General features: G+C 41.9%; 1 protein-coding gene across 2 annotated transcripts in view; it reads right to left on the bottom strand.

Annotated features, from left to right (window-relative positions):
* LOC106605659 (VPS10 domain-containing receptor SorCS3) overlaps nt 1-24356 on the bottom strand; it is a 78397-nt gene extending 54041 nt beyond the window's left edge. For both annotated transcript variants that reach the window (XM_045720996.1, XM_045720998.1), the window contains exon 1: nt 23458-24356. In XM_045720996.1, the coding sequence (XP_045576952.1) occupies nt 23458-24168 (711 nt within the window). In that variant the 5' untranslated portion in view covers nt 24169-24356. The remainder of the gene's footprint in view (nt 1-23457) is intronic.
* Between the last annotated feature and the right edge of the window lie 1432 nt (nt 24357-25788).

The following is a 25788-nucleotide window of genomic DNA, read 5'->3' as shown; positions in this document are numbered from 1 at the left end:
CCTATTTCGTTTCTACATCTGAAGGCCTGGTACAAGCAAAACATCTCTCCAACTACAGACGCCAGTGTCTCAGGTCAGGCAGTTTCTGTTCCCTCAAAAACTGCCTTTTAAGCCCAAGTTCACCTTTTGTCCCATCGTCCAGAATGCCACACTAAATACATTTGCCAAGAAGGTGAATTTTGATGTGGAGAATATGTTTAACCTCTAGGGTAGGGGGCAGTATTTTCAAGGCGGGATAAAAAACATACCCGATTTAAACTGGTTACTACTCTTTTCCAGAAAGGAGAATATGCATATAATTAGTAGATTTGGATAGAAAAAACTCTAAAGTTTATAAAACTGTTTGAATGGTGTCTGTGAGTATAACAGAACTCATATGGCAGGCCAAAACCTGAGAAGATTCCATACAGGAAGTGCCCTCCCTGACCATTTCTTGTGCTTCTGTGGCATCTCTGTCGAAAATACAGCATCTCTGCTGTAACGTGACAATTTCTAAGGCTTCCATAGGCTCGCTGAAGGCGCCAGAAAGTGGAATGAGATCTCTGCCGTCTCTGGGCTAGGTACAGGAGCGCTGTTTGTGAGTGGTCAGGCTGGTGGCTCAGAGACAGGAGATGCGCGGCCCCGAGAAGTGGCCATGTTTTTCTTTCAGCCTTTGAACGAAAACAACGTCGCCCGGTTGGAATATTATCGCTATTTTACGAGAAAAATAGCATAAAAATTGATTTTAAACATGCTAGTTCTGAACATCACATGCTAATGTAAAAAGCTGTTTTTTGATATAAATATGAACTTGATTGAACAAAACATGCATGTATTGTATAACAATGTCCTAGGAGTGTCATCTGATGAAGATCAAAGGTTAGTGCTGAATTTAGCTGTGGTTTTGGTTTTTGTGACATATATGCTAGCTTGAAAAATGGCTGTGTGATTATTTCTGGCTGGGTACTCTCCTAACATAATCTAATGTTTTGCTTTCGCTGTAAAGCTTTTTTGAAATCGGACAATGTGGTTAGATTAACGAGAGTCTTGTCTTTAACCTGTTATGGCTAGGGGGCAGTATTTTCACAGCCGGATAAAAAACGTACCCGATTTAATCTGGTTATTACTCCTGCCCAGAAACTAGAATATGCATATAATTATTAGCGTTGGATAGAAAACACTCCAAAGTTTCTAAAACTGTTTGAATGGTGTCTGTGAGTATAACAGAACTCATTTGGCAGGCCAAAACCTGAGAAGATTCCATGCAGGAATTGCCCTGTCTGACAATTTCTTGCCCTTCTTGATTATCTCTATCCATTACAGAGGATCTCTGCTGTTACGTGACACTTCCTACGGCTCCCATGGGCTCTCAGAAGGCGGCAAAAAGCTGAATCGTGGCTTTGCAGGCTCTGGTTGAAAAAAAGTAGCGCGTTTGGGTAGTGGCTGGTTACAGTACTGTGAGACTCAGGCGCGTGCCCGCGTCGAACCCATGCTTTATTTTCTTTCGTCTGTTTACCTAAACGCAGATTCCCGGTCGGAATATTATCGCTTTTTTACGAGAAAAATGGCATAAAAATTGATTTTAAACAGCGGTTGACATGCTTCGAAGTACGGTAATGGAATATTTAGAAATCTTTTGTCACGAATTGCGCCATGCTCGTGACCCTTATTTACACTTCGGATAGTGTCTGGAACGCACGAACAAAACGCCGCTATTTGGATATAACGATGGATTATTTTGGACCAAACCAACATTTGTTATTGAAGTAGCAGTCCTGGGAGTGCATTCTGACGAAGACAACAAAGGTAATCAAACTTTTGTAATAGTAAATCGGAGTTTGGTCAGGGCTAAACTTGGTGGGTGTCTAAATGGCTAGCCGTGATATCTACTGAGAATATTGCAAAATGTGCTTTCACCGAAAAGCTATTTTAAAATCGGACATATCGAGTGCATAGAGGAGTTCTGTAACTATAATTCCTAAAATAATTATGTTTTTTTGTGAACGTTTATCGTGAGTAATTTAGTAAATTCACCGGATGTTTGCGGGGGGTATGCTAGTTCTGAACGTCACATGCTAATGTAAAAAAGCTGGTTTTTGATATAAATATGAACTTGATTGAACAAAACATGCATGCATTGTATAACATTATGTCCTAGGGTTGTCATCTGATGAAGATCAAAGGTTAGTGCTGCATTTAGCTGTGGTTTTGTTTTTTGTGACATTATATGCTAGCTTGAAAAATGGGTGTCTGATTATTTCTGGCTGGGTACTCTGCTGACATAATCTAATGTTTTGCTTTCGCTGTAAAGCCTTTTTGAAATCGGACAGTGTGGTTAGATTAACGAGAGTCTTGTCTTTAAAATGCTGTAAAATAGTCATATGTTTGAAAAATGGAAGTTTTAGTATTTTTGAGGAATTTGTAATTCGCGCCACGCCTATCATTGGATATTGGAGCAGGTGTTCCGCTAGCGGAACGTCTAGATGTAAGAGGTTAAGACACCAACAGCTTACAGACTGTAGGCAATTAAGGTCACAGTTATGAAAACTTACGACACTAAAGAGGCCTTTCTACTGACTCTGAAGAAAAAAAAAAGAAAGATGCCAAGGGTCCCTGCTCATCTGCGTGAACATGCCTTAGGCATGCTGCAAGGAGGCATGAGGACTGCAGATGTGGCCAGGGCAATAAATTGCAATGTCCGTACAGTGAGACGCCTAAAACAGCATTACAGGGAGACAGGATGGACAGCTGATCGTCCTCGCAGTGGCAGACCATGTGTAACAACACCTGCACAGGATCGGTACATCCGAACATCACACCTGTGGGACAGGTACAGGATGGCAACAACAACTGCCAGAGTTACACCAGGAACGCACAATCCCTCCATCTGTGCTGACTGTCCGCAAAATGCTTACAGAGGCTGGACTTGAGGGCTTGTAGGCATGTTGTAAGGCAGGTCCTCACCAAACATCACCGGCAACAACGTCACCTATGGACACAAACGTCCACCGTCACTGGACCAGACAGGACTGGCAAAAAGTGCTCTTCTCTGACGAGTCGCGGTTTTGTCTTACAAGGTGTCATGACGTTGGCCTCTGAGTACAGGGAGGACAGTTGACCCCCTCCCCCCTTGCACTATCCCCCAACCTACCTTCCCCCACCCAGGCCCTGTGTGAAAGGGTTGTAAAAACTCTAAGAGGAGAATCTCTTGCCACATGGCCCATAGAGAGACACAGGAAATTCTTCCAACTCACACAATTGGGGAGCCAAGCGACATTTGTGTTCTGGAGAAGGTATGAAAGATTGGTGAAGAATCCAGCTACGAACTGGTCCGCTTGGTACAATTTTGTGATACTCAGAAGAGACAATATAGCCATATTACCATAAAACTGTTTATATAATAGCCTCAGCGATGGGACTTGCATCCACATGGTTGTATAGAATGTATTAATAAGGATAAAGCTATTTGTAATACATTGAGATGCTATGTGATAGAATTATATTTCTGTACCAAGCTTAACTCAGTCATCGGCACGCCCCCAGGGACACAGACAGGACCAGGCATCATGTGACAAGCTGTTCTATGTAACTATAAAACCCACCCTGATTTACATTTCTCCAGACCCGGCCTCCATTCCATTGCGAGTTGGCCAATAGGTTTGACCATCCAAGCACTCTACTGAAAGTGAACTATACCACGTGGTTAACTTTTAGACTATCGATACCGACAGAATAAGAACAAGTCTTTGATATTAATTATTAGTCTGCAGCTAAGTAAATTATATCATTGAACGCGAAGACCAACGAAACATCCATTCTATGACGACATTAATGAATGTCGCTTTGAAAGATCCATTCTAACCGAGAGAGAGAGAGAGAGCGAGAGAGAACTCTCCAACCGAACGACGCTTCAACAAGGATCCCGACGACACACTGAGCGTAAATATATATTGATTGCAATTGTTCCCAAATGAGTGAGCGTTCATGTGCAATTGATTAGCATGTCAATTGTTAATATTAATGAACTCTGTGTACCTCCTCAGCTGAACATTTTATGACCCATTGTTCTACAAGACACCAGCCATGCCTGTTAGCCACTAGGGCACATTACTCTACCAATTCTTTGTGATGATAATTACTGTTTGTATACTTTCTGTGAATTACTTAGTTTAGTAAATAAATGATTTTAAGACAATTGATGTATGGATGATTTTAGTAAAGACTGGGTTCGTGCAGATACAACAATTTACGACGTTTGGAATGAGACTGGATGCGAGGTAAAATACACCATTTAAACCAGAAGATAATCGGCCTATACTATAATAGAATATAATATATAATGTTATAGTATAGGAAAGTTATATTAGGAAAATTATAACTTTGTAATCTGAATATTTTCCTTGGTGCCCCGATCTCCTAGTTAATTACAATTAAACGATGAATCAGTTTGATTGCGTGATAATAATTACAGGGAGTTAATTGATAAACATGTCTTCAGTTTAATGGTACCCCAAAGACACGACACAGGGGTGATGGTCGGATTTGTGTTAATCATCGAAGGAATGAGCATTACACCGAGGCCTGTACTCTGGAGCGGGACGTGCATGTATGTATTGTATAACATGCATGTATTGTATAACATAATGTCCTAGGAGTGTCATCTGATGAAGATCAAAGGTTAGTGCTGCATTTAGCTGTGGTTTTGGTTTTTGTGACATATATGCTAGCTTGAAAAATGGCTGTGTGATTATTTCTGGCTGGGTACTCTAACATAATCTAATGTTTTGCTTTCGCTGTAAAGCCTTTTTGAAATCAGACAATGTGGTTACATTAAGGAGAAGTGTATCTTTAAAATGGTGTAAAATAGTCGTATGTTTGAGAAATTGAAATTATGATATTTTTGCTGTTTTGTATTTCGCGCCATGCTATTTCACTGGCTGTTGAATAGCGTGGGACGTTCACGTGCCACCTTGCCCAGGGAGGTTTTACTTGCGCACCCAGCTCACTCAGGTGCTATGCTATATCACATTTGACATTGTCCGTAAGCTTGAGTTCATTTGCACACAAAAAAATCATACAATGGAAAGATCGTCTCCCTGTCATGGCTTTTGCGCCATCAGTACAGATACCAACACATCTTGACCACCAATGTCCATTTGATGTCAGAAACCTATCCAGTACTTTAAAAATATTCTCTCCTGTTGTCCTGGTTTTCAGTGGTTTTCAGAAGAGGATGCCTTCCTTAATTGATGCCCCATGAACATAACGGACATATACCAGGAGCTGTGCCAGGCCCGCCACGTCTGTTGACTCATCCAGGTGTAATGCATAGAATTCACTGGCTTATATGCAAAGCAGTAATTGTTTCAAAACATCTCCTGCCATGTCACTGATGCGTCATGAAACAGTGTTTGATGAAGTCATTGTCTGTATAGTTTTTTGGGCCTTTTCCCCCAGCATTGTCCCAGCCATATCCGCAGCAGTTGGAAGAATTAAGTCCTCCACAATAGTATGGGGCTTGCCTGTCCTAGCCACTCGGTAGCTCACCATATAAGATGCTTCTAGCCCCTTATTAATGGTATCTGTTGCTTTTAAACATGTCTTACAACTCGAAAGTCATCTTAATTCTTGCTCAAAAAACTTGTGGCTTATTTTTCTAATTGGCCTGTTTCATTTATAAATGTCTGCGCAAGACTGAAGGTTTCATCGAGTTGTGAGAACTTTCGCACATATAACACACTGTGGCTGAGGAAGGGCACTACTCACCATATAAGTGAACCCCAAATCAATGTATTTCTCATCATATTTGCACCTCTATGATGGTCCAATGTCCCTGTCTGTTGTTTGGTGCTTTCGTAAGGGGGCAGTAGCTCTTCGGTTGCATCAGATTCACAACTGTCAGTGTCCATGCTAGCAACAAATGTAGAATTACTGACGCTGGCACTGGATGTGCTCGTGAAAGCAGTACAACTTGTGTCGTCGACAGGTGCAGGTGTAGCACTACTGGTAGTAGCACTACTACCAGTAGAGCTGGTATGTGTCTCTATGGACACGGCCTTACTTTTTTTGACCATTCATCAATTTTAGAGCAAACGGAATGAGCAGCAGCTACGTTTGCCTACATATGGACCGTTAGTGGAATTCCCACAAGAGAGCAACAGTTAATGTGATTGGATGTTAATCATTTGACATTGTGTTGTTATTTCGCTGAACACTAGATGGTTTCATTTTAATTTTGGTAGTGAAACGAGGATACTCAGGAAAGAAAAAAAACACCCAAATGTATAGCCCCTTTGGAAAATCTAAATGGACTGTTTGAAAATGTGAATCACATTTTTATTTAGCGTACCCCTGACGGCATTGCGCACCCCAGTTTGGGAATAACCGTTCTAAATGATTCTGTGCTTCCAACATTGTGGCAACAGTTTGGGGAAGGCCCTTTCCTGTTTCAGCATGACAATGCCCCCGTGCCAAAAGCGAGGTCCATACAGAAATGGCTTGTCATGATTGGTGTGGAAGAACTTGACTGGCCTGCACAGAGCCCTGACCTCAAACCCTTCGAACACCTTTGGGATGATTTGGAACGCCAACTGCGAGCCAGGCCTAATTGCCCAACATCAGTCCTCCCTGATGTTCTTGTGGCTGAATGGAAGCAAGTCCCTGCAGCAAAGTTTTAACATCTAGTGGAAAGCCTTCCTGGAAGAGTGGAAGCTGTTGTAGCAGCAATGGGGGGGTCCGACTCCATATTAATGCCCATGAAAGAGAACGAGAGAGGGGGTTAGAAAGAGAGGGAGGGAGAGAGAGCAGAAGATAAATATCAAGAGAGGAGCAACAATGTGCCGTTACATCATAAATTAAAAATGGACACTGAAAGAAAGCTAAATTACAGTCAGTTTAAACACATTAACCTTGTGGGACCCATAGAACGAGTCATTAAAATAAAAAAGCCACACAAGATTTAGAGAACAATGGCAAAACCCAAAATACCCATCAAACAACAGCTCATCTCCATTCCAGGTTAATTAACCAATCAATCAAAGAGAAAGATCACTAAATGTGCCATGTCTGCAAGGACCAACACCAGAGTCAGAAGTAATTTGGAATACAGATTTAGTTAAATGGCTCCGATGTTCGAACTAATTGCCTCGGAAAAAAATGAGGAGGAAAAAAGTCCCACCAAACAGTGTAGGCTAGTATTCGTTTCTTCATGTGTTGCTGGTTATGGGTCAGAGGCAAAGGAGCCTGATACTTAGTATGGTAAATAACATCTGTCTGTAATAAAACCCCTTTCCTGTAGGGAATGCTTTATAATGAAGCCATATCATATCACACCAAAAGGCATTGGTTGTCCTTCATTTTCACAACTTAAGTGATGCCAGAGGCATTGTAACATAATTTTCATTAATTTCATGATTTCACCCTTCATTAGACTTATAAAGAACAAATCTGACAATTCCATAGATGATCTGTTGATTTGACTGTAATTGACCCTAACACAAGTGTCAGGCAAAGATTTGGGTTTAGGCTAAGCATAGACAACGAAGACAATGTTGTCTAAATTGTGAGAGCGTCGCCCACATCTTTTGTTTCTCCCCATTGGCTTCATGACTGTTAACTAACACTGACCCATTGAATTAGGTCAACGGCAATCCACCGCAGGGCCAGCAGGCTGCCCAGGCAGATGACTAAGAGGAAAAATTGTCCTAAGTGGATTCATCACGGGTACATCATAGGAAAAAAAATATTCATACATCTCTCTCATTATTGTTAGCCAGAGCAACTGCAGCTCATGTCAATAGAGAACAACTACTATACATGCAAATACTGCAGCGACCGGGGACCGAGCAGCAATGGACCTCTAACATACTGTATATGTAATGCTTGGCTATTGATGTTGCAGAAAGCACATTGCAAATTCAATCATTTCTATGATGCAGTATTGCACTTATGTAAATACCCAAAACAAACAAGAATGGCAGCAAAAATTATTTTGAGCCTTCTAGGTAAATACAATTTAATACATATGATCACTCACTTGCGTACATGAAATTAAGGACCCTGGAAGGCCAAAAGCAGTGCATTTATTCCTGTTTATGTTTTATTGATGTGGGGAGAGCCTTGCCTGAGGAAAGTCAACCAATCATTTTCAGAATGGCTCCCACTCTCTGTGGAGATCAGTCATCCCTTATCTTAACATTTTATTCTTGTGTTTTTGTTAGAATTGACTCTGAGTGCCTGATTTTGTTCCTGATTGAATTCCAATCCTGTGTCTTTTGTGAAACACCACGGCACAACGAGCAGATAGAAATATTAAAGTTATATTACAAGCGCTGTTCGCCAATGCAGACATTTTGATTCTTTGGAGATGCTTGAATGGACAGACTCCAAGGCAACAGAGGTGTTCAAGACAATTTCATTTTGATATACATTGTGATACCAGCTGGACATCTCTTTTTTTCTCTCTCACGCACTTCTGACAAAATCACTTCTCCATGCTACCAGTTCACTAGGTTTCCAGCCGAGGTTTGAAAACTCTGAAATTGAAAGTGTTCTTGTTGCTTGGGCACGAGGTTTAGTCAAGAATAACTCATGTAGCCAGAGTTGGCCAAGCAGCAGTCAAACATGGATTGCACCAGTGGTTATTTAATTTAACAGAGGTAGGAAGGACCACTTGGCCAATGCTATTTAATTCAAACTAGAAACATTAGGGTTGAATAAGACTTGTCATGCTTTCTAACTACATCCCTCCAATCTTCCACTGGAACATACTGTAAGAAGACTACATCCCTCAAATATCACTTCATTCTAATGGTGTAGATAGGTGTTCGATATGATCATTCATATTGACAGAATCACCTCCAGTTTGTATGAGAAGTGTGGAACACTGAAATACAAACCTTCTCTGGATCGAAGACTGCAGACACTTTTATGTTGGACTGGTGCTTTTCAGAGAAACCTAAGGGGCCCAACACAGGATTTAAATACAATTTTAAGGAACACCCACACTGGCGTAGAGCAGTTTCTCTGGGGCCCCACAAAGTCGGAGTTTGCCCCCCCCCCAAATAAAATCTAATGTGACAGCCACACACAAAGTATGGACTACTGATCACTGTCCATGGTTCTGAAATAGCGACATCTACGCAGCTTCCTATCAATAGACTATCAGATTATGTGGTGCTAGCCCTTGTAGTAGCCTATAGCTTTGCTTAAATGGATACATATTTATTTGGTCGTTATTTTCTCATGTTAAGCCTAACATTTATGTTTCACAAAGCTATAGGCCTATGGTGTCACAATGCTGCTATTTAGAATGCTGGCTGGCAGCAATAACGTACTCACTTGTTTAGTAATTAAAGTAGGAAATTCAAACATTGCAGATTGTAAAATACATTTTTGATGCAACAGCAAATTAATCAGTAACCAATAAATGTTTTTATATACAGTATACACAACCGTCCTGTAGGTATATGCCGATAGCCTACCTTCGCCGCAATCACATTCTCGCCGCTAGGATAGAAAGTTTGTGCTGTATCAAACCAATCAGTCCACCGTCAAAACAATAGCTGACTAGGTTATTGTTTCATTATGCAGACAATCCTACATAGGCTAGTTGACAATCTATAGCTACGCATATCAAGCATTTAGCTGGTAGCCTATTTACACTGAATAAAAATAAACGCAACATGCAACAATTTCATAGAGTTACAGTTCGTATAAGGATATCAGTCAATTGAAATAGTGCTTTCTGAAAATATTCAGAACCCTTCCCTTTTTCCACATATGGTAATATTACAGCCTTATTCTAAAATGTATTAAATAAAATGTTTTCCTCATCAATTAATGAATAAGTGAAAACAGGTTTTTAGAAATGTTAGCAAATGTATTAATAATTAAAAACAGATATACCTTATTTACATAAGTATTCAGACCCTTTGCTATGAGACTTGAAATTGAGCTCAGGTACATCCTGTTTCCATTGATCATCCTTGAGATGTTTCTACAAATTGATTGGAGTCGAACTGTCGTAAATTAAATTGATTGAACATGATTTGAAAAGGCACACATCAGCCTATATAAGGTCCCAAAGTTGACAGTGCATGTCAGAGAGAAACCCAAGCCATGAGGTCAAAGGAATTGTCCATAGAGCTTCGAGACAAGATAGTGTCGAACCACAGATCTGGGGAAGGTTACCAAAAAATATATGCAGCATTGAAGGTCCCCAAAAACACAGTGGCCTCCATCATTCTTAAATGGAAGAAATTTGGAACCACCAAGATGCTTCCTAGACCTGGCCACCCGGCCCAACTGAGCAATCGGTGGAGAAGGGCTTTGGTCAGGTTGGTGACTCTGACAAAGCTCCAGAGTTCCTCTGTAGAGATGGGAGAACCTTCCAGAAGGACAACCATCTCTGCAGCACTCCACCAATCATGCCTTTATGCTATAGTGGCCAGACAGAAGCCACTCTTCAGTAAAAGGCATATGACAGCCCGCTTGGAGTTTGCCAAAAGACGCCTAAAGGACTCAGACCATGAGAAACAAGATTCTCTGGTCTGATGAAACCAAGATTGAACTCTTTGGCCTGAATGCCAAGCGACACGTTTGGAGGAAACCTGGCACCATCCCAACAGTGAAGCATGGTGGTGGCAGCATCATGCTGTTGGGATGTTTTTCATCTGCAGGGACTGGGAGACTAGTCAGGATCGAGGGAAAGATGAACATAGCAATGAACAGAGAGAACTTTGATGAAAACCTGCTCCAGAGAGCTCGGGACATCAGACTGGGGTGAAGGTTCACCTTCCAACAGAACAACGACACTAAGCACACAGCCAAGACATCGCAGGAGTGGCTTCAGGACAATTCTCTGAATGTCCTTCAGTGGCCCAGCCAGAGCCCGGACTTGAACCCAATCAAACATCTCTGGAGAGACCTGAAAATAACTCTGCAGCTACACTCCCCATCCAACCTAACAGAGCTTGAGGGGATCTGCGGAGAAAAATGGGAGAAACTCCCCAAATACAGGTGTGCCAAGCTTGTAGCATCATACCAAGAAGACTCAAGGCTGTAATCACTCCCTAAGGTGCTTCAACAAAGTAAAGGGTCTGAATACTTACGTAAATGTGATACTTCAGTTAGTTTTTTTATTTAAATTTGCAACAAAAAAACAACTGATTTTGCTTTGTCATCATGGGGAGGGGGGAAAAAACGATTTAATCCATTTTAGAATAAGGCTGTAACGTAACAAAATGTGGAAAAAGTCAAGGGGTCTAAATGCACTGTAAATTCATTAGGGCCTAATTTATGGATTTCACATGACTGGGAATACAGATAAGCATCTGTTGGTCACAAATACCTTAAAATAAAAGTAGGGGACTGGATCAGAAAACCAGTCAGTATCTGGTGCAACCACCATTTGCCTAACGCAGCGCCTAATGCCTAACGCAGCGCGACACATCTCCTTTACATAGAGTTGATCAGGCTGTTGATTGCGGCCTGTGGAATGTTTTCCGAGTCCTCTTCAATGGCTGTGCGAAGTTGCATGATATTGTTGAATGCAAATGCACAAATACACAGGATGAGACCCATAATAACAAGTGCACAACACACGCAGCACGAAAGCCGAAATAATAAAGCACAGGTACTCACAGACCAACGGACATGGGAACAATAACCGACAAGACAATGGTGAACAGAGGTCAAATATATACAATTACTAATCAGGGGAATTGGAATCAGGTGTGCGTAATGAGACAGTTCAGTGACGCCTAGAGGCTGGTGATGTAGACCTCTGGAACTGGTGCACGGAATGAGCAGCAGTACCAGGGGAATCTGTGACATCTACATATATATTTATATACAGTACCAGTCAAAAGTTTGGACACACCTACTCATTCAAGGGTTTTTCTTTATTTTTACTATTTTCTACATTGTACAATAATAGTGAAGACATCAAAACTATGAAATTACACATATGGAATCACTTAGTAACCAAAAAAGTGTTAAACAAATCAAAATAGACTTTAGATTTTAGATTCTTCAAAGTAGCCACCCTTTGCCTTGATGACAGCTTTGCACACGATAAGCATTCTATCAACCAGCTTCACCTGGAATGCTTTTCCAACAGTCTTGAAGTAGTTCCCACACATGCTCAGCACAGGTTGCCTGCTTTTCTTTCACTCTGCAGTCCAACTCATCCCAAACCATCTCAATTTGGTTGAGGTTGGGTGCTTGTGGAAGCCAGGTCATCTCATGCAGCACTCCTTCTTGGACAATTAAGCATTACACAGCCTGGAGGTGTGTTGGGTCATAGTCCAGCTGAAAAACAAATGATCGCCGTGTCTTTGTGAGACGCAGAGTAGGTGAATGGATGCTCTCCACATGTGTGGTTCCCACCATGAAGCATGGAGGAGGAGGTGTGATGGTGTGGGGGAGCTTTAATGGTGACAATTCAAGGCACACTTGATCAGCATGGCTACCTCAGCATTCTGCAGCTATATGACATCCCATCTGGCTTGCGCATAGTGGGAACCACACATGTGGAGAGCATCCATTCACCTACTCTGCGTCTCACAAAGACACGGCGATTGGAACCAAAAATCTCAAATTTGGACTCATCAGACCAAAGGTGTCACGACTTCCGCCGAAGTCGGTCCCTCTCCTTGTTCGGGCAGTGATCGGCGGTCGACGTCACCGATCTTCTAGCCATCACTGATCCATTTTTCATTTTCCATTGGTTTTGTCTCGTCTTACTTCACACCTGGTTCCAATCCCATCAATTACATGTTGTGTATTTAACCTTCTGTTTCCTATCATATCATTGTCAGAGATTGTTTGTTTTGTATGTTTGTGTATTATGTATTGGTGCGCGACAGGTTCTTGTACCCACTTTTATTTATTATGTAACTTTGGTTTTGGAGTTTTGTTAAGTCTATTAAACTATTCAATTTATACCAAGATCGATTCTCCTGTGCCTGACTTCCCTGCCACCTACACACACGACATTACAAAAGGAAAGGTTTCCACCAGTCTAATATCCATTGCTCGTGTTTCTTGGCCCAAGCAAGTCTCTTCTTATTATTTGTGTCCTTTAGTAGTGGTTTCTTTGCAGCAATTCGACCATGAAGGCCTGATTCATGCAGTCTCCTCTGAACAGTTGATGTTAAGATGTGTCTGTTACTTGAACACTGTAAAGTATTTATTTGGGTTGCAGCAATTTCTGAGCCTGGTAACTCTAATGAACTTATCAACTGCAGCAGAGGTTACTCAGGGTCTTCCTTTCCTGTGGCGGTCCTCATGAGAGCCAGTTTCATCATAGCACTTGATGGTTTTTGCGACTGCACAAGTTCTTCAAATTTTCTGGATTGACTTACCTTCATGTCTTAAAGTAATGATGGACTGTCATTTCTCTTTGTTTATTTGAGCTGTTCTTCCAAAAATATGGACTTGGTCTTTTACCAAATAGGGATATCTTCTGTATACTACCCCTACCTTGTCACAACACAACTGATTGGGTCAAATGCAATTAGAAGGAAATAAATTCCACAAAATAACTTTTAACCAGGCACACCTGTTAATTGAAATGCAGGTGACTACAGTACCTCATGACTACCTCATGAAGCTGGTTGAAAGAATGCCAAAAGTGTGCAAAGCTGTCATCAAGGCAAAGGGTTGCTACTTTGAAGAATATCAAATATAAAATATATTTTGATTTGTTTAACACTTTTTTGGTTACTACATGATTCCATATATGTTATTTCATAATTTTGATGTCTTCACTACTTTTCTACAATGTAGAAAATTGTAAAAATAAAGAAAAACCCTTGAATGAGTAAGTGTGTCAAAAACTTTTGACTGGTACTGTATATTTATAGTTAAAGTCGGAAGTTTACATACACCTTAGCCAAATACATTTAAACTCAGTTTTTCACAATTCCTGACATTTAATCCTAGTAAAAATTCCCTGTCTTAGGTCAGTCAGGATCACCAATTATTTTAAGAATGTGAAAAGTCAGAATAATAGTAGAGAGAATTATTTATTTCAGCTTTTATTTCTTTCATCACATTCCCAGTGGGTCAGAAGTATACATACACTCCATTAGTATTTGGTAGCATTGCCTCAAAATTATTTAACGTGGGTCAAACATTCCGGGTTGCCTTCCACAAGCCTCCCACAATATGTTGGGTGAATTTTGTCCCATCCCTCCTGACAGAGCTGGTGTAACTGAGTCAGGTTTGTAGGCCTCCTTGCTCGCACACGCTTTTCCAGTTCTGCCCACAAATTCTCTATAGGATTGAGGTCAGGGCTTTGTGATGGCCACTCCAATACCTTGACTTTGTTGTCCATAAGCCATTTTGCCACAACTTTGAAAGTATGCTTGGGGTCATTGTCCATTTGGAAGACCCATTTGCGACCAAGCTTTAACTTCCTGACTGATGTCTTGAGATGTTGCTTCAATATATAAAAATAATTTCCCTGCCTCATGATGCCATCTATTTTGTGAAGTGCACCACCCCCTCCTGCAGCAAAGCACCCCCACAACATGATGCTACCACCCCCGTGCTTTACGGTTGGGATGGTGTTCTTTGGCTTGCAAGCCTCTCCCTTTTTCCTCCAAACATAATGATGGTCATTATGGCCAAGCAGTTCTATTTTTGTTTCATCAGACCAGAGGACATTTCTCCAAAAAGTACAATCTTTGTCCCCATGTGCAGTTGCAAACCATAGTCTGTCTTTTTTTATGGCGGTTTTGGAGCAGTGGCTTCTTCCTTGATGAGCGGCCTTTCGGGTTATGTCGATATACGACTCGTTTTACTGTGGATATAGATACTTTTGTACCTGTTTCCTCCAGCATCTTCAAAAAGTCCTTTGCTGTTGTCCTGGGATTGATTTACACTTTTCGCACCAAAGTACGTTCATCTCTAGGAGGCAGAACGCTTCTCCTTCCTGAGTGGAATGACGGCTGCGTGGTCCCATGGTGTATATACTTGCGTACTATTGTTTGTACAGATGAACATTGTACCTTCAGGCGTTTGGAAATTGCTCCCAAGGATGAACCAGACTTGTGGAGGTCTACAATTTATTTTCTGAGGTCTTGGCTCATTTCTTTTGATTTTCCCATGATGTCAAGCAAAGAGGCACTGAGTTCGAAGGTAGGCCTTGAAATACATCCACAGGTACACCTCCAATTGACTCAAATGATGTCCATTAGCCTATCAGAAGCTTCTAAAGCCATGACATAATTTTCTGGAATTTTTCAAGCTGTTTAAAGGCACAGTCAACTTCGTGTATGTAAACTCTGACCCACTGGAATTGTGATACAGTGAGTTATAAGTTAAATAATCTGCCTGTTAACAATTGTTGGGACAATTACTTGTGTCATGCACAAAGTAGATGTCCTAACTGACTTGCCAAAACTATAGTTTATTAACAAGAGATTTGTGGAGTGGTTGAAAAACGAGTTGTAATGACTCCAACCTATATGTATGTAAACTTCCGATTTCAACTGTATATCCTATTCTGATGCTCTAAATGTTCAGTTTCTAAGTCTATCCATATAGAGGCAACAATTATTTTCTTTATTTGTCCGATTCTCAGTCAAAGCTCCCTATAATTGAATCTCAATCTTTGAGGAAATGGCAGAGTTGATTAGAGAAACAGGAGAACAAAGTGTGGAGGAGGTCTATAAGGAACATATCATTATGCAGGAGATAAAAAAACTAAATGTACGTTATATTTACATCACCTGTCAAAGAATAAAACAGATTTTCCATTTCCTTCAAGGCCAAACTGTCTTTGCATCAAAGGAAGGAGACATAAAGCATTTTGCTGCATCATAACAGAGGGTAATCACAACATAAACTCACCAAAAAAAGAAATGTCCCTTTTTCAGGACACTGTCTTTCAAAGATAATTCGTAAAAGTCCAAATAACTTCACAGATCTTCATTGTAAAGGGTTTAAACACTGTTTCCCATGCTTGTTCAATGAATCATAAACAATTAATGAACATGCACATGTGGAACGGTCTTTAAGACACTAACAGCTTACAGACGGTAGGAAATTAAGGTCACAGTTATGAAAACGTAGGACACTAAAGAGGCCTTTCAACTGACTTTGAAAAACCAAAAGAAAGATGCCCAGGGTCCCTGCTCATCTGCATGAACGTGCCTTAGGCATGCTGCAAGGAGGCATGAGGACTGCAGATGTGGCCAGGGCAATAAATTGCAATGTCCGTACTGTGAGACACCTAAGACAGAGCTACAGGGAGACAGGACGGACAGCTGTTCACCCCGCTACCATCTAGAAGGCAGAGAAAGTATATGTGAATCAAAGCTGGACCGAGAGACTGCAACCTTGCACATTTGAGACTGCTGCCCTATCTATGTAGTCATTGAACACTGATCCCTTTAATAATGTTTACATACTGTTTTACCCACCTCATATGTACAGTGCCATTAAATAGTATTTGCCCCCTTTCTGATTTTCTCTATTTTTGCATATTGTTGAAACTGTATGTTATCAGATCTTCAACCAAAACCTGATATTAGATAAAGGGAACCTGAGTTTACAAATATTTAATTTATTTAATTTGCATAATATTCAACACCCAATTCCCCTGCATGAAAAAGTAATTGCCCCCTTGCACTCAATAACTGGGTGTGCCACCTTAAGTGTCACGACTTCCACCGAAGGTGGCTCCTCTCCCTGTTCGGGTGGTGCTCGGCGGTCGTCGTCGCCGGTCTACTAGCTGCCACTGATCCTTTTTTCTTTTTCGTTTAGTCTTTGACATAAACACATTCATTTCATTGGGCCCTGACACACAACACAGTGGTTGGATCTGCAGTGCCACTGAGAAAGATGTGGCTACAGTACAGGAATGATGTAGAGCACACATCATAATCGATTATGAGATGCAGTGATTGTCAAACAACACAGAGCTGGCAGGTAGCAGGAGAAGATAGACTGTGACTGTGCCACTGTTGTCCTCTCTAGACTGCAACCCATGTCATTGCACTGGCAAGCACAGGCAATTCAGTGCCAATATCTCAATTTGATTTGATGTTAAACTGGTAAATTGCCTTTTCGGATTGGAATAGCAAAATAAAAGAAGTAGAAAATAATTAATTTAGAAAATGCTGTATTTTCATTAGCCAAACACATTTGGTGATGCTCACTCTGATTACTGTTGCTGTTTTGAGGTACCCCTCTAACTTTTCAGAGATTTTAATTTTATGATACCCTAATAATCAGATACACATCAATGACAGACTGTGAAAGCAAGTTATGCAATCACTAAGATAAACACTTATGAGAGAACAATATGTGATACATGTTTTATTATTGTGAGTAAGGATGAATGTATTATTGTATTCATAAGAAATCATTTTAATCAAACACCTGCAGTGACATATTGACTGCATTCATTTTGTTAGCTAATTGATTGTAATTCTGAGAGGACATACATTTGTTTATTTTTCTAAACACTTAGTAGCAAACAACAAACCAAAAAGATATGGCTTAGCTATAGAAAGACCTTGGTCTTTCCTAATCACATATGGATTGAATTGATTGTTTATGTCTTTGTGAGTGAGGAAAAGCTTTCTGTGAAGTCCCCATTTCCTCCAAACAGAAATCTGGTGAAAGCCACATTGAGCAAATAAACCTTGAATGTCCAGTTTGAGAGGTTTCAACAATCAATTCCAACCTTCTTGGGCACAAAAACTCTAATGATCTTTAAACAGGCATCAATTAAGATTGGCAACAGCATTAGACTTTAAATGCTTGCTGTAGGCCAGCACTCCATTATCACAAATCCTTACAGCTATGCTTGCTATGTCTAAAACACCATAGCGTATGGGGATTCCTAACTCAATGATAAGTCCTCTGCATTCCAAGCACCTGAGAAATAATGGATGTATGAATGTCACACCACTGCATGTGCTGAGTAGTGCTTCACCACCTCGCTCAGATTAAAACATGAAAGTAACTTTAGAGATTTTAGTGAAAGAAATCAAGTGTAACATAATATAATATCTCCTACCAAATGAAAATAAATAGATACATAATAACAACACAATCAGGCTATACCCCTCAACATTATTATGCTGTGACAGTTATTAGAGTAATTCATCACATGCCTGCTTCTGCTCTCTGATTAAGTCCACAGCATAGTGTGTGTGTGTGTGTGTGTGTGTGTGTGTGTGTGTGTGTGTGTGTGTGTGTGTGTGTGTGTGTGTGTGTGTGTGTGTGTGTACATATGTGCTTGTGTGTGTCTGTTTATGCATGCATGTGTGTACATGTGTAAGTAGGGGGTTGAATCAATTATCAAGGCAACAAAACAAGTGCAGCATTTGCCCCAGATTTATATTAAATATGACCTATAATTACATACAATATGAAATAAATCATTTTTGTTCCAACATTTTGTAATTAGGTATGTTAAAAATCATATTTTCTGTGTTGGAAGGGTGTGGGTGTACCCCAACTGTCACGGTTGTCGTAGGGTTGAGACCAAGACGCAGCGGGAAAATGTACACTCACCTTCTTTTATTATGTGAAGAAGGAAAAACACCAAAAACGTATACAAAACACAAAACGAACTTGACAGTCTTGTCAGGCACACATAGCTAAACAAGAACAATCTCCCACAAAATACTAACACAAACACATACCTATTTATAGGACCTTCAATCAGAGGCAACAAGAAAACACCTGCCTCCAATTGAGAGTCCAACCCCCAATTAACTAAACATAGAGATACAAAATAACTAGACTAAACATAGAAATACATTAACATAGAACAGTGCCCAAAAACCCGGAATAATAAATCAAACACCCAACTACTAACACAACCAGACCGAACCACATAAAACAAATACCCCATGCCACGTCCTGACCAAACTACAATAACAAATAACCCATTTTACTGGTCAGGACATGACAGTACCCCACCCAAAGGTGCAGACCCCTGATGCACCTCACACAAATAATCAAAAATCACTCCAAAACAAAAATAAATCCCCTAAACTAAAGGGGTCTGCCGTCACCGACGGCACTCGTGCATACACCCCCCCCCTCCCCAAACCTCCTACATTGGAGGTGGCTTACGCTCGGGCCTAAGACCACCCCCTGACCAGTCCACTCCTCCCAAATACCTCGGCCTGACACATGTCACTGTAGACCCTGTACTATATTCTATGAGCTCTAGACTGTAGGACAACTCTATGAGCTCTGGACAGTAGGACGACTCTAGGAGCTCTGGACTGTAGGCAGACTCACTTGGTTCCGGACTGTAGGCCGTCTCACTCGGTTCCTGACTGTAGGCCGTCTCACTCGGTTCCTGACTGTAGGCCGTCTCACTCGGTTCCTGACTGTAGGTCGTCTCACTCGGTTCCTGACTGTAGGCCGTCTCACTCGGTTCCTGACTGTAGGCCGTCTCACTCAGTTCCTGACTGTAGGCCGTCTCACTCGGTTCCTGACTGTAGGTCGTCTCACTCGGTTCCGGACTGTAGGCCGTCTCACTCGGTTCCGGACTATACACTGTTGCCGGATACTCTGGACGGGGTACTGTTGGCGGATACTCTGGACGGGGTACTGTTGCCAGATACTCTGGACGGGGTACTGTTGCCGGATACTCTGGACGTGGTACTGTTGCCGGATACTCTGGACGGATCACTGTCGCCGGACACTCTGGACGGATCACTGTCGCCGGACACTCTGGACGGGGCACTGTCGTCGGACACTCTGGACGGGGCACTGTCGTCGGACACTCTGGACGGGGCACTGTCGTCGGACACTCTGGACGGGGCACTGTCGTCGGACACTCTGGACGGGGCACTGTCGTCAGACACTCTGGACGGGGCACTGTCTTCGGACACTCTGGACGGGGCACTGTCGTCGGACACTCTGGACGGAGTACTGTCGTCGGAAGCTCGGGACTGAGCTGACGCACTGGAAGCCTAGTGCGTGGGGCTGGTAGTGGAGGTACCAGACTGAAGACACGCACTTTAAGGCTAGTGCGAGGAGCGGGAACAGGCTGAATAGGACTGGGCTGACGCACTGGAAGCCTAATGCGTGGGGCTGGTAGTGGAGCTAAAAGACTGGAGACACACACTTTAAGGCTAGTGCGAGGAGCGGGAACAGGCTGAATTGGACTGGGCTGACGCACTGGAGGCCTGGTGCATGGTGCTGGTACTGGATATACCGGGCCGTGGAGGCGCACTGGTGGTCTCGATCGCACCTCCTGCAAAACCCGTCCTGGCTGGATGGAACTAGTAGCCCTGCACAAGCGAAGTGCTGGCACAGGGCGAACTGGGCTGTGCAGGGGCCTGATGGTTGCCGTGCGTGGAGCAGGTGTAGGGTAGCCTGGACCTAGGAGGCGCACCGGTGGCCAGATGCGCTGCGCAGGCATCCTCCTTCCAGGCTGGATGCCCACTCTAGCACGGCACTTGCGAGGGGCTGGGATCACTCGCACCGGACTGTGTGTGCGCATGGGCGAAATCGTGCGCACTTCTGCATACTCCGGCGCTCTCTTCTCCACCTGCTTCCCATAATAAGCACGGGGAGCTGGCTTAGGTCTACTGCCTGGCCTAGCCAACCTACCCGTGTGCCCCCCCCAAAAAAAAGATATTGGGGCTGCCTCTCGTGCTTTATCGGTGCGTATATCGCTTCATACTGGCGCCTCTCTGCCTTGGCTGCTTCTATCTCCTCCGGTGGGAGACGGTAGTCCCCAGCCTGGTGCCATGGTCCAGCCCCGTCCAGAATCTCCTCCCATGTCCAATTCCCCTGATAGTCCATATAATTTTTCCGTTGCTCCTTTCCCCGCTGCTTGGTCCTTGGTTGGTGGGAGATTCTGTCACGGTTGTCGTAGGGTTGAGACCAAGACGCAGTGGGAAAATGTACACTCATCTTCTTTTATTATGTGAAGAAGGAAAAACACCAAAAACGTATACAAAACACAAATCGAACTTGACAGTCTTGTCAGGCACACATAGCTAAACAAGAACAATCTCCCACAAAATACTAACACAAACACATACCTATTTATAGGAACCTCAATCAGAGGCAACAAGAAAACACCTGCCTCCAATTGAGAGTCCAACCCCCAATTAACTAAACATAGAGATACAAAATAACTAGACTAAACATAGAAATACATTAACATAGAACAGTGCCCAAAAACCAGGAATAATAAATCAAACACCCAACTACTAACACAACCAGCCCGAACCACATAAAACAAATACCCCCTGCCACGTCCTGACCAAACTACAATAACAAATAACCCCTTTTACTGGTCAGGACCTGACACCAACAACAGAATGGTGTGGGCGTATACTGCTCATTAAAAATATTAACATAAGTAGACCGCTGATTGGCCAGCTCATCCTCCTCTAGACCGCTGATTAGCCAGTTCATTCTCCTCAGGAATATGACATCATACTCTATCTCTATGAGGAAATCAGCCAGGTCACCCGTGATACAAGTCAGTATTCGACGTCCATCCATGTCTGAGGACGTTAGGAGATGACGTGGAAACTGGCCACTTGCGGCAACAGTGAGTGCTGTTACCTTCAAGTAGGTTTCGGTTTTGCTAAAGCGTTGTGGACAGGATTGCAGATGGGCATAAGCATTTGCCTCTGATTTAAAAGGTTACAAGTTGAAATCAAGCAATGGAAAGTATTTTTTTAAATGTTTTTGTTTAAAGCCTATCCCAAACCTTTACCCTTACCTTAACCATTCAGAGTTAATGCCTAACCTTAAGAATATTGTGTTAATGCCTGAACTTCACCTTAACACTTCGAAATGTGCATTTTGGAACAACTTCGAAATTTGACGTTTGAGAAACATGGATGAACGGTCTGTTTGAGGTGGGGGGTTTTCTCCAATTTATGCTATGGCCACAAATACGATTATAGGATGAGTAAAAAACATTATTTGGGTATGAGTTAAGAGAACATTACAAACTTCTAAAAGTGAGATTTTCACTGGACAGTCAAATAAAATGCACTTTGTGAAGCCAAATGAATCTCAGAGTGCTGAGGAAGTGCTGAGAACCCATGGTGATGTGTTGCATTATGGTCCCTTCACACAAATCATTCACGATAAAGGCAGATACGAGTTTAGTTTGGAGGAGTAAAATATAGTTATAGGAATGGTAGGCTAACACTTTACAGTTCCCTTAATACTGTGTGAGTACACATATTCCTATAAGTACAGCATAACAACTACTGTAATTACTAGTTGTTACACTGTACTTACATTGTACTTACAACAGTAACCCTAACCCTAGTCCTAATCCTTACCCAACATCTAACCCTAAGCACAGAGCAAGTGCCGTTTAACAATGTGTAAATACAATATTTGTTGCACTGTACTTACAGGAATAATTACACAGTAATAAGTATATGTATTCAATTACCACAAAGTATTATGTTGCCAAACCCACATATAAGACTATTTCCATTTTGGGGGGTACATTCACACAGTAACATGATCTTCATTATAGCCTTCCACAGTGATGTATAATGTAATTGATCAGGTATCCAACCCGGGTTGTCTTTGCGCCTCAAGATCATGTCAGCCCACTGAGCTAAAGCCTAGGTAATATCCTTGAGAGCTAACATGAGTCTTCAGCTCTCTGGCAAAGTTACTCAGGCAAGGTGTATTTCACTGAACTACCTGTGCTACACATACTCTCTATCAGCATCAGTGGATCTCGTAGGAGCATGAACTTACAGAAAGCGAAACATTCAGCAACAAATTGTTTCCAACAGACCCCTGATCAGTTTGGACCACAGTATCAATGACTACTACAACTATACTGCAGTAACCTATTACATATTAGACCACCACTTCTACTATTGCCATACCTTACTGATGATGGCAGTTGGACCTAAAACAGTGAGACAAATGCCATTGACAAAGGAAGACTTAATTGTAAAAAGGTGAAAATGCTCCTCTTCAGAGTATACCCTGGGCAGCCTCAGCCTGTGTGAGCTCTGTTTTGTTCGTTTTTGTCTGTGCAGATTGTTGTGATTAAGAATGTGATCATTTGATCATTTGATCCATTATGAAAATCTTTTTTTCATGGGCCTTAATGGAATGAGTGCAGATAAAATAGTCATGTCTGTGACAAAAAAAGGAGTTCGTATCTATTGTATGGATGAGGCACAGTGCACATTCGGAGCTGTAGTTGTGAAGTAGTAAAATATAGATCGAGTAATATTTCACTGTATGCTTGCAACACATTTTCTTAATTGCATTTTAATGAAAATACCAATATTTCACAGACAACGCTTACAAATAGCCTAACCATGCAGTCCACTCGAACAGGAGCGCTCACATTTGTTGATTCTAATCCCTCTCCTATAATTATGCACTAATAATTAAATAGCCATAAAGCAAAGTAACCTCAATTCTGTGACAGACATGTTGAAAAAAACGTGTTTTTGTATATTATAAACGTCAATTTGAACTCACGCTGCTGTTGTCTCCAACCCAGTGCCCCATCGCCTGGTTGTGCGCAGAGTCTCCGGATAGAGGGAAAGTTGAGGTGACCAGAAGCGGCTCACTTTGCCTCGGACCAGTTTTTGCGTCCTCCCCAGTTCGTCTGTATTCTGTCCTCGGCCTATAAACACCAAAAGGCTCCAAAAGCTTCTCGGCTGAAAATGCGTCACCAGGACTTCCAATTTGACTTCTGTCCGAATATTCGCCGTAGGCTGTACTTCGCTTTGTCATTGTACGGTTACTTAAAGCAAGTGCACCGTCATTAGCGTCAAAAAAACGGTCTGACTTTTTTCTGTCGTCAGTAAAATACTTGGAACGGTTTGGCGCCGTTTTATCTCTGCCAGAAGACATAGCATCAGGTGGCACTTTCCCAATAACTCTTTTCAAGTCCTTTGGCAATCTCCCTCCACCTTTTGGAACCGCCGCTTTTCCATCAATTGGTTCCATTTTAAAAGCTCTGGAAAAGGCAGATTCCTTGACGATATACTTTGGGATTTTGACCCATACGGATTTTAGGTTTGTGCGCAGCTCCAAAGGCAATGTATCAATACGGTTAAACCAAACGTTCGTCGTTGTGGAACTCGCTGGCCAATTTATTTCAGCGTATGCTGTCAACATATTGTAAAAAGAGCTTAAAACGCAAGTCAAAATAGCCCAACAGCAAACGGAACCTGAAACCACCATGTTTTTCACCTCACTGTTGCCAAATATTTGAAAAATAAAATACGTTTCGACGTCGGTAATATATTCTATCAATTTTTGAAATACTCACTGTGAAACCGTTAGTCCGACAATCAAAGATCAGAGTCGCTTTATCTGATCTGCTCAAGTCCAGGAATTTGTCAAAGTGAACAACAAGTTGGGCGGGCGCTGCGCACCAGACAAATGTGCCCGACAAAAAGTGATTGTGGAATTTGTGGAGGGGTGTGTAGAATAGGAATAACGTTAAAAACGCATGCAATATCTAAACGTGTTGATGTATTTTGCAACGACATCTGTCTATTTGAAATAGTATCAGTATCATTATTTGACAAATCCATGTGAAATAGTTACCTCCACTGCGTTATTGGTTCATCCGACAAATAATTAATCTCAGTAGCCTACACATAATTCTTCGCAACTGCAATTCCTTCTTCTGCAGAACAGGTGAGTGTGTACAGCTATAATAGAGACAAACAATAAGCCATGTGGATATGCACATAATAATAGAGGCACATTTTGGATATGTTTTGAACATTTGGAGGAAGAAACATTTAAAGCTAGTTTATGCAGCCACTGTTCTGCCATACTGTATGTGTATTAAGAACCTACATTTGGAAGAATTCACCCAAAATAAAAATGTACATATTTTCTACCAACCTCTTTTCTTTCATTTCAGAAGCCCCTGGCTGCATGGCGTTAGCTTCCTCAGACCTCTAATGAATGGCACTCATCAGGGCATATATCCTAGCATGGAAGTACCTTCAAAAGTATCATTCCAAACCTCTGCAACATAAATTGACAACTGCCAAGGTAAGTAGAAAATCTTGTAAATTTGTATTTTGGGTGAGCTATCCCATGAAAACAATAGGAACGACTCAAGAATAACAAAGTTGTAATCAGCTCAAACCAGCCCAGAGCATGGCAGTCTCTTTTGCAGAGGTGGAGTGGAGTCACAGAAAATGGTTGTGACTAGATGGGATACAGTCATGAAAGGTTATGAGAGCATTTTGGCTTACCCTAACCCAGGGCTCTCCAACCCTGTTCCTGGAGAGCGACCGTCCTGTAGGGTTTCGCTCCAACCCTAATCTACTGGAATGAAAACCTACAGGAGGGTAGCTCTCCAGGAACAGGGTTGGAGATCACTGCCCTAACCCTTTTCCTAACCTTAATCTAATTCACATAACCTGCTATGTTAATGATCCAAACCTGCTGTGAAAGTTATCCTAACCTGCTACGAAAAAGTCACCTCCGGATCATAGCTGTATTCCACCTAGTCAGAACCATAGAAAACCCTCATTGCTGTGTATGTCAATGTGTTCAGAAAAGCTGGAAACATTTCTTCCTGTGTCACGACTTCCGCCAAAGTCGGTCCCTCTCCTTGTTCGGGCGGCGGTTGACGTCACCGGCCTAATAGCCATCGCCGATCCACTTTTCATTTTCCATTTGTTTTGTCTTTGTTTTACACACCTGGTTTCAATTCCCCAATTACATGTTCATTATTTAACCCTCTGTTTTCCCCATGGTTTTTGTGCGTGATTGTTTTATGTATGTTCGGTCCGTTATTGTGGGCTCGGTATTACGACATGTTATTGGAATATTTGA

The sequence above is a fragment of the Salmo salar genome, chromosome ssa01 (assembly GCF_905237065.1).
Source record: "Salmo salar chromosome ssa01, Ssal_v3.1, whole genome shotgun sequence".
Classification (NCBI taxonomy): domain Eukaryota; kingdom Metazoa; phylum Chordata; class Actinopteri; order Salmoniformes; family Salmonidae; genus Salmo; species Salmo salar.
This window is presented reverse-complemented; position numbering and strand designations above follow the sequence as displayed.